Source organism: Gobio gobio (assembly GCF_949357685.1).
Source record: "Gobio gobio genome assembly, chromosome: 14".
Lineage (NCBI taxonomy): Eukaryota > Metazoa > Chordata > Actinopteri > Cypriniformes > Gobionidae > Gobio > Gobio gobio.
This window is the reverse complement of record NC_137107.1, coordinates 20,547,120-20,556,516: the sequence shown is the minus strand read 5'-3', so window position 1 is coordinate 20,556,516 and position 9,397 is coordinate 20,547,120. Positions and strand designations below refer to the sequence as shown.

The following is a 9,397-nucleotide window of genomic DNA, read 5'->3' as shown; positions in this document are numbered from 1 at the left end:
GGAACACTCTCCACTTTAATGCATACAATTTTCTTGTGAACAGAGCTCTGGAGTGAAGTATGGTCTCATCAACCTCAGTTGAGAGACCTGAGTCTATGAGTTGGGCCCCCTCAGAGGCCAAACCCACAGCTTACATAGCTCTGGGCGGGGTTGAAAAATTGTACCCCTTGCCAGAGACAGAAGGTCCCGGAATCTCCGGAGGAGACTGCTGCCTCAGATGCACCAGCCTGTCCTGCTGCTGTATACGCTTTACCCACTAAAGCTAGGATGTTCTTAAAGGGCATATTGCAGGTAATTTTTTTTTTTTTTCAAAACGAATATATAACCTTGTATGAAAATACTATATGAAAAGGTAATGCAGGATTTAAAATGTTTTAAAGACATAAGCACAAATTTAGTGTACAAAGTGGCCGTTTCGTTGGCTGTTTGTAAAAAACGCTCTTTTTTTCAACATTGCGTCATATTACATCACGAGAGGGATCGGTTTGCTGGGCTCTGCATTGGTTCATTGAAGAATAGCTTGGTTTTCAGTACGAGTCTGTGTTTTTTTTGGTAGTTTTTCTATTTCAATTTATCATTGTCATGGTAAATTATTGTGTCCAGCCTGTCAGGACATTGAGTCCACAGGTTTCCTTAAAAAAAAAAATGTGAAAAACCTGCATGGTGGCGTTTTGTGCAGGTGAAGAGACGGGATTTCACTTCTGCATCTGCTTCGAAACACGCGGTAGTGTGTGTAGCGTTCACTTTAGACCGGAGGATTATCATCCCGGCGATACAATGGAGTTCAACATTGCAATACTCATGTAAAGGATGATATTAAATGAATAAACATCCACACGCAGTGCTTCTTTGCCGTTGTTTTTATGTGAATCAGTTTTAACATTGATGAATACAAAGTATGTACATTAACACAAATGCAGTCTCACACTTTTCAAAAAAGTTTGGAATTGTGTTCTGGAAATGCAAATATTTTATTCATGCCATGTATGTGCATACAAGTTCACTAAAATACATACTCATAACGTCATATACATCCTCACACTATCGGTGAATCGACACGAAATAAACCCATAACACAGAATTAATGAATAAAGGATAACATGAAACACATACAATAACACTATAGTGTCTGTGGTTCAGCCGTCGACGGGAGATGTGACGGTCACGGATCTGCAGCTCGAAGAAAACGTGAACTGTGCACCGCAAGTCTTGTTTTTTTTACATTTGCTAACTACCAAATCAGTTGTGATGAGAAACCGCTAACGTTATATCACGTAACGTTAAGTGTGGACGAATATTAACGAGTGTGACTTAAGCCTGATGGTTAAAGCTTATTAGTTTTTGTTAGTGGTAAGTATCAATACTCCTAGATGACCAATACCAGCTTTGCTATTGCCTGATACATGATAATAATCTGTACAGCATTGTGATCTAAGTACAGTGTTCATATTGTTAGCTAACATGTATATATCATTAGCTAACACTGGTCTCTCACAGAGACCCCTGCTGTTCTCCACTGTTTCTCCTCACACAACAACTCAATTTGTCTCCTGTAATCGTTGTTCTGTCTAATCCTGGCATGTCCCTAATTGTGTGTCATAATTGTATGGCTGTGGTCTGCCATATGAATATTAATAAACATTTATAATTTCCTCAGTGTCCGAACTGTCATTGCGATCCATTGTTTTCCTATCGTTGAAATTCACCACACTCCCTCCCGTTACGTCACTTACGGTTTTGGCATTTTTAGAAGCGGAAGTAACATTTTCTCACATAAACGACTCCAAAAGCCTTAGTAGCGTATTTATATTTAAAGAAAATCTAGTTCCTACACAATTTTTCTATACATTGACTCACTGGGGTCTCTAACCTGCAATATGCCCTTTAATGGGTTAGTGGACAGCTTCGGGGCCTTCAGGGATGAGCCTGAACACCCTCCTTGAGAGTTGACAGAGCATGCCTCACTCCCAGACAAACAACACATTAATCATGTGTATCCCCACCCGGGATGAAATTAGGTTAAGGAGGTGCACATGAATTAAATGTTTGTTTTCTCGCTGAATGCGCTTTTATGCTTTCCTGGTCATGACGTCATCCATACATGACGTACCGTCTCCCTATTGGACTGATTCAACACACATGCTTCAGACACAATCACAGAGATGCGTCCCCAAAACGTCATTGCCGCTGCACAAGTTCTCTCGAAAGGGAACCAAATATGACATTCATGGTGAATAATTGATTTGTAACAACGAACTGTACCGTGCACTTTGTTTCCATATTAATCAAAAAGAATAAATTACCTTTTAGAAATAAAGAAATCTTTATATGTGTATGTATGTATGCATGTATCCATCGATCTCTTTGACAGTGTATTTGCATGGTTTAGAAGCTGTATTTTGCACTCTCATTAATAACCTTTTTTTAATAAAAAAAAATGCATAGTGGAGCTTTAAATGCTTGCCTAAAAGAACTTTGTAAATAATGTTTTCAATTGTATATCACTTTGTAAACTATACACATATTTGCACAATAAGTAATGATATTTTCAGTAGTCTTATTCAGCTGTATTTTGGCCTAGACAGCTGGAAATTTTTCCATTTTGTTAAGAGTTGACAGAGATGTAATTTTTTTTTTCTCTCTTAAAAACACTGACAAATATAATTTTGCCGGTACTGTCTGATTCACTTTTGTTCTCCTTGTAGAGATTGGATGGGTTGACCCAGTCACTGTCCCAAATTTATTTATTTATTTTTAATTGGGGCCTTGGTAAGATGGAGCGAGTTAGAGTGAGCTTGCAGTGGTGTTAAGGAAGGTGCTAGTGGTGGAAAAATTATTTAAATCCATTGTTATGTTGCTCTGACGTGGAATAAAAGTTTCTGGAAGAGGACAAACTACATGCACAGTCATTCCAGCTATCAGGATCAGGACGGTGGTCAACAGTGTAAGTCCCCGTCTAAGCACAAGCTGGTTTGTAGAGAGCAAGACTTTAGGTTGGGCTTCTCCAGATTCACTCTCCATCACAGGTTTACCCTGCTCCTGGGTACTAACTTGTACATAGCCGGCCGCTTCAGAGCTATTACTTGTTAGCTGGGCCTAAAGAAGCAAAAAAATAATGATAATATAAATAGAAGTTATCACCACAGGGATTTGGGAATAGTTTCATATTTCAGGACAGACGTCATCAATGAACCAATTACTTTGTTTCCAGTTATGTCATCCCAAGGTTCAGGTATACTTGCTGAAGCTCCGACATCAGGCGTTTGCTCCACGTTTTCCTGCCCTTCAGAAACTAGCGTATCGATGACTGACTGTCCTATTGACGGCGCCTTACGCACACACACTACTTTTGCATGTTTGCCTGCACGTTTCTGGGCCTAAGGAAGATATTAGTCAACATTATCGAACGCTTTCAACAGCCTTCCACAATGGCAGCTTGGGTTGACCATGTGAGTTTGATTTGTCATGTCCCACCTGCTCTGTTGCTTTCTTCCAGTCGAGCTTGAAGATGAGAGTGGTGAAGAAACAGGTTTGAATAATGACACAAATCAAGAGGCCAAGCCACAGACCTGAAATGAAAATGGGATGTGTTTTGGGCTTAGAACAGGTAACAGAAAAACAAACACAATTTGAACTTTATTACATGGCTGAGTGGAGAAGAATACATGCTAGAGATCTGAATCTACAGGGTTAGTTCACACAAAAATAAAAACAAATCGGTCATCAATTACTTAATTACCTAATAATTAAAAATATCTTGTGTGAAATTTGTGTTTCAAAGATTAACAAAAGTCTTTGGAACTTTTGGGATTTGGAACAACATGAGAGAGTAATTTATGATAGAATTTTTATTTTTGAGTGAATTATCCTTTTAAAAATCACATGTTTAGATGTGCTTCATTTATGTATTGAAATTAGGGTTGCACTTCATTTTACAGTATGTGCACTTATGTGTACTTATAGTATACTTAGCTAAGAAAGTACTGGGTTAAGGTTAGGTTTAGGGGGTTCAGGGTTAGTACCTAGTTATTAGTTTTTGTAATTACTATAATAAATATATAGGGTAACACTTACTATAATAAATACAGTATGGGGACAACAAATTCACTATTAACTACGACCTTTGCCTCAATAAATTCCTAATTTAAGGTAAAACTTTAGTTTTTAAAGGGGTCATGAATTGAGAAATCAACTTTCCCTTGAGCTTTTGATATATAAAAGGTCATGGTAGTATAAGAATATCCTGTAAGTTTCAGAGCTGTAAACTTCCTTGTTAGTCAAAGAAAAGCTTTTATTGACACCAGGCCCAGGCTATGACGTCAGAGTGTAGTGAAACACCTCCACAACAGAAGAAGAACAATGCCCCACTCTTTAGCCCCACCCACCGACTCGTGCCACTAACATAACACAGGCCTACATGGAGCTAAACCAGATAGAATTTCTAAACATACCGCATAAGCTTCATTCGGATTCCAATATTATGAATGCATGGATAAACTTTATTTTTAATGAATATCCAGCTCACGTGGGGGAAGACATTGCGCGTTTGTTCCTTCATTTAACCACAGATTTGTTTGTAAACAAGAGACTGGATTTGCAGACAGGATGAGATTACATGAATGAATGAAGCAACACACTTATGTGAGTAAAAATGTTTTTTTTATATGTGATAGTATTGCATTGTTACAGATCGTTTGATATCTATTGATTATGTGTACGTGTCTAACTGAACATTAGCATGCTGTCAAAGGCTGGAGAATCCTTTATTTGTGGTTTTGTTGGTTCATTGCGATTCGGGATCAGACTCGGACATGTATGGGCTAGGGCTCGCAAAGCCAAACGTCCCGGGACTATGTGTTTTTCAGACGGGCTACCAAAACATAACTTAAATAGTTAAATAACGTTCCTTTCTTGATGCGCGTTCACTCTCTGACTTGATATTGGAAGGAAAAATACAATCGCGGAAGTTTTGATCATGCAGTCTACAACATACTTGGCATGTGTGTGTGTGTCTGTGTCTGTGTCTGCGCACTTATATCCACCGATCGGGCAGGCCAAGTAATAAAAAAATTACATTCCAATAAATCGCGGGTGGATGAGAGATAAATCATTGTGTTTGTTTGATAAAGATATTTTGCTAGCCCTGTGGGACAAATAATTTTGGTTGCCGTTTCTCCACACGCTTTCAAAACAATTCCTTGTGTAATCACGGGAAAACCAAAGCTCATTAAATATGCAAAACTGTATTCCAATCCTAGCCATGGGCGTTTACTTCCAAGTCTTCAGTGCTGCACGCCCATCAAAACCAAGTTTTTCTTGAGAGAGCCTTAAAATCAGGGTAGAAAATAGCCTATTACTTATTCATTATGATGTTTTTGAATGTAAAAACCATGCGAACGTCATAAGTTGACCTCAGACAACAGTATACAAAAATAAAAAAGCCAGTTCATGACACCTTTAAAGCGTTTAAGTTTAGGTATTGGATAGGAATAAGGGATGTAGAATAAGGTCACGCAGAATAAGACATTAATGTGCTTTATAAGTACTAATAAATAGCCAATATCCTAGTAATATGCATGCTAATAAGCAACTAGTTAATTGCGAGAATTGAACCCTAAAATAAAGTATTACCGTACATAGTATGTACATGGGGAATAGGACTTTAAAATAAAGTGCTACGAAAATTAGTTTTATAGAAAAACATAAATATAACTATTGTTTTGATTACTTTTATTATATTTGTTAATATTACATTTAAATTGATAATATCAAATTTGTTTTAATGAGTTTATTAGATTAATATCTCCAGTGTATATATAGTGTTCAGAAGTTTGAGGTTGGTAAGATTAAACCACTGTAGTCACATAGACTATTTTAACAATGTCTTTACTACCTTTCTGGGCATTGAAAGTGGTCGCTGTGTTGTTGTCTATGGAGGGGTCAGAGAGCTCTCGGATTTCATCAAAAATATCTTAATTTGTGTTCCGAAGATGAACGAAGGTCTTACAGGTTTAGAAACGACATGAGGGTGAGTAATTAATGACAGAATTTCATTCAGAAAGACAGAAAGATTTTTGGGTGAACCAACCCTTTAAATGTAATTAAAGATCTTTATTAGCTTGACATTATAATTTTTTTCATTCATTGAAAAATTAAATGTTGAAATTTTTGGAAATTAGGGATGAAAAGATGGCAGAACCTGATTTCATCAAGTACAACATGTTGCTGGATCAATGTCTTTGGAACAACATTCCAATCAACCAATCAGATTTGAAGGACAAGTTTACAGTCAAGTCTAGGCTTACAACAAGGGTTTGTTGCTTCTACATCAGTGCTCCTATCATTTTCCTCTGATTTTAGGGCTAACTAAGGTTTAGAGTTAGGTTTAAGGGTAGGAATATGGTTAGGACCAAATATTCCTACAGGAATGTTGTTCCTGCATCAACACAGGATCGCGTCTAATTCAGCAAAATCAGGACGTGCGAAAGGTGTACCAAGTATCCTGAGCTCAGCCAGAAACATCAGCGATATTCCCACTGGTAACCCAATGCAGTAGTAACAGATCAAGTTGGACAGTGCTGCTATCTTCTGCTTCCCAGCACCAAGAAGAATCCCTGAACACACACACTAAAACACAACACAACCGGTCTGTTGTACAGATATGAACCATATTGTCTGGCTATCACCACACCAAGCTCAATCTTTTAAGATTGAACATTAGTCTGGGGAGTCTGCTCTGTATTTTCTACTGCACAAGAGGCGTGATCAACGTGCATAGTTCAAATGACTCTGTACGCAATTGGATAGTCCTTCAACCAATCAGACCAACGATCCGTGTGACGTACAGCTGCAGGGCGAAATCAAAGGTTTACCCAGTCTTGTTAAACCCGCCAATAGCGTGCCAGGTGGATAAGCCAGTTTGTGATTGGTCCTAGCAGATTTGTAACTGAAGCAGGATAGAAAAATGTACAGGTTTCCAGCCTGAGCTGCTGGGCGAAATCAAATATCCGGCAGACTGGGCTGGGTTTACCCAGTCTATGAACCATAGACACTTCCCAGAAATCAGTGAATTACGTCATTTCACAGAACCAGGTTTCATGAAATCACAAGAAATCCCTAGTAAGAGCATTTTAACTGATAAAGTCTAATTATGACATTATCACTCATAGATAATACAGTATAATCACAGATAGAGACCTAGTAATGATGAAATACAACTATCATTAGGCATTACAAAAGATAGCATAATGCCACCAATGATTCATTAGTGTTGCCTTCCTTTGAACAAATAGGCCTACAAATGTTTTTTTTTTAAATGTAACTTACCACAAGAGCATCAAAAAACTGCAGGAAGACAAACAGGGTGAGAGTTTCTGAGACAATCTTCACTATGCTCCTGTTAGATTAAATCAAGAAGTGAGAACTGCAAAACAATAAAAGAAAAGCTTCACTCTAATCGCTCTAATTAGCAGTGTCTTTTTTTGTTATATCTTATGCAGAAAATGAGATTTTGAGATTTGATGATCACTTTTGAACATTCTGTTGACTATAAGTAACTTTGCAACTACATGTCAACTAACTCTCATTAGAGTATTAGTAGACTGTCTGCCTAATATCTGCTAACTCTTTATTGTGATGGTCCTCTAGCAGACATTTTACTGACTGTATAACTTTGCAACTCATTCAGGCAAGTGTTATACATCATTATATTCTGTTAAGTTTCAATTTTTTTTGTGTACAGTCACAATAAAAACAAAATGTTGTGCTTTTTGCAAAATAAATAAAACAAACATGATGCGTGATCTGCAGCCTCACTCTCGAGGATGTCTAATCTGATTGTCTTCTGACTTTACTTGTATAGTAATATAATATATCATTAATATATCATTTCTATAGGCCTATGCAATTATTTGTAAAAAATTATGTAGATCACTTTTACTATTTACATAAGCTGCTTATACTATTTATGTAAACTGCTTTTATTTATATTTTATTGCAACTTTAAACAGGTCTAAGGAGTTTGTTGTTTTCATGTAGCCTTGGCAACTAGCCGACCTGAAAAATATGCTCATGAAATGAAACTTGTTTAACTCAACCATAACATGTCAGTTACAAACTGTACAGCGTGCAAGATTTTCATTATGTTTATACTTTATACTTTCGTTTTTTGGGGCACTCTCCCTCTGCCATGGCGCTCCAGTTTCTAGATACACTGAACTGATTAATTCGGTTCGGGAGAAGAGATAAAAGCCCGCCCACACTGACAATTGATTGGTTGACTTACCGAAACAGGCCAATCAGGATGCTCTACGTCTTGCATGCGCTTCATTAGGTGCACACTAGCACACACACACAAGGTCTCTCGCTCTCTCTCGCTCTCTCTCGCTCTCTGCCGTGCGCGCGTGCACAGTGCTCTTGCTCGCTCGCTCTAGATTGCGGGAGAATTTAACTAATTTGCGGGCATCAGGGAGCCGCTATAAATATGCGGGAGAATCCCAGAACTTCCGGGAGACTTGGGATGTCTGAAAACGTATCACACAAACATGAGACATATGTCTAAAGAAAAGTTGAAATGTCAGGTTTTAAATAATGTAAACCAAATCGAAAACAAATATTCTGTGTTTATGTAATCTGTTTGAAAAAAGAAAGATGTCAGTCGTTCCCAGTCGATCCATGCGTCAACGCCCACATCAACTCATATAAACACATCAAGTAGTGCTATAGCCTACTTCAGCTACATCGTTTTGAGACGTGTTTTAAAAATCCTGGAATAACCTCATGAAAAGCTGTTCATTTCTGAGAGCAACGGATTCCGCCGCTGAGTGTAAGGTAGGCTAAGTTTATTCTGTTAGCATCTGTGAATATTAAATGCAAAAACCTACGCGAGGATGCACTGAAGCTTTCTTTGTTTAAAATAGCTAAAAATTACTGTCAGATGTAATTACCTTGACAAACTATACATCATTAAAAAGGTCTAAGACTCCATGTTTGACCTCTGTTTTATTCTCAAAGTCTTATAGTGACCGTAATTTGTTAATATGTGTCAGGAGTTATGAATATGAAAACCGGCGTCGGTAACGTAGACTAACCATGTTCCGTACACAACGATGTTCCGTACAGATGAACTTTTACCGCTGATCGCTGGGTAAATACTTCCTGGTCATACATAAACTATATATCTGTGTCATCGTCATTTCTCCCTCTTTCACATCTGATCAAGACAGAGACCCTACCGCCGTTTGTTCTAGTGAGATTTCAGTAAATTTGCATGGTGCGCCCACTGCGCTTGAAATTGGACGGTGGGGAAGCTGCACGTCAGAGTGCAGCTTGTGTGGGGAGATAACTAGAGCAGCGAAAATTTACATTTTTATTTAATTTATGCTTCTCAGAGTATTAC

General features: G+C 37.9%; 1 protein-coding gene across 1 annotated transcript in view; it reads right to left on the bottom strand.

The window, feature by feature from the left end:
• Positions 1–557: 557 nt before the first annotated feature.
• slc47a1 (solute carrier family 47 member 1) overlaps positions 558–9,397 on the bottom strand; it is a 36,380-nt gene continuing 27,540 nt past the window's right edge. Inside the window, exons 13-17 of the mRNA XM_079835420.1 lie at positions 7,327–7,396; positions 6,495–6,627; positions 3,475–3,569; positions 3,201–3,377; positions 558–3,096 (exon numbers count right to left, since the gene is read on the bottom strand). Coding sequence (XP_079691546.1) covers positions 2,785–3,096; positions 3,201–3,377; positions 3,475–3,569; positions 6,495–6,627; positions 7,327–7,396 — 787 coding nt within the window. The 3' untranslated portion in view covers positions 558–2,784. The remainder of the gene's footprint in view (positions 3,097–3,200; positions 3,378–3,474; positions 3,570–6,494; positions 6,628–7,326; positions 7,397–9,397) is intronic.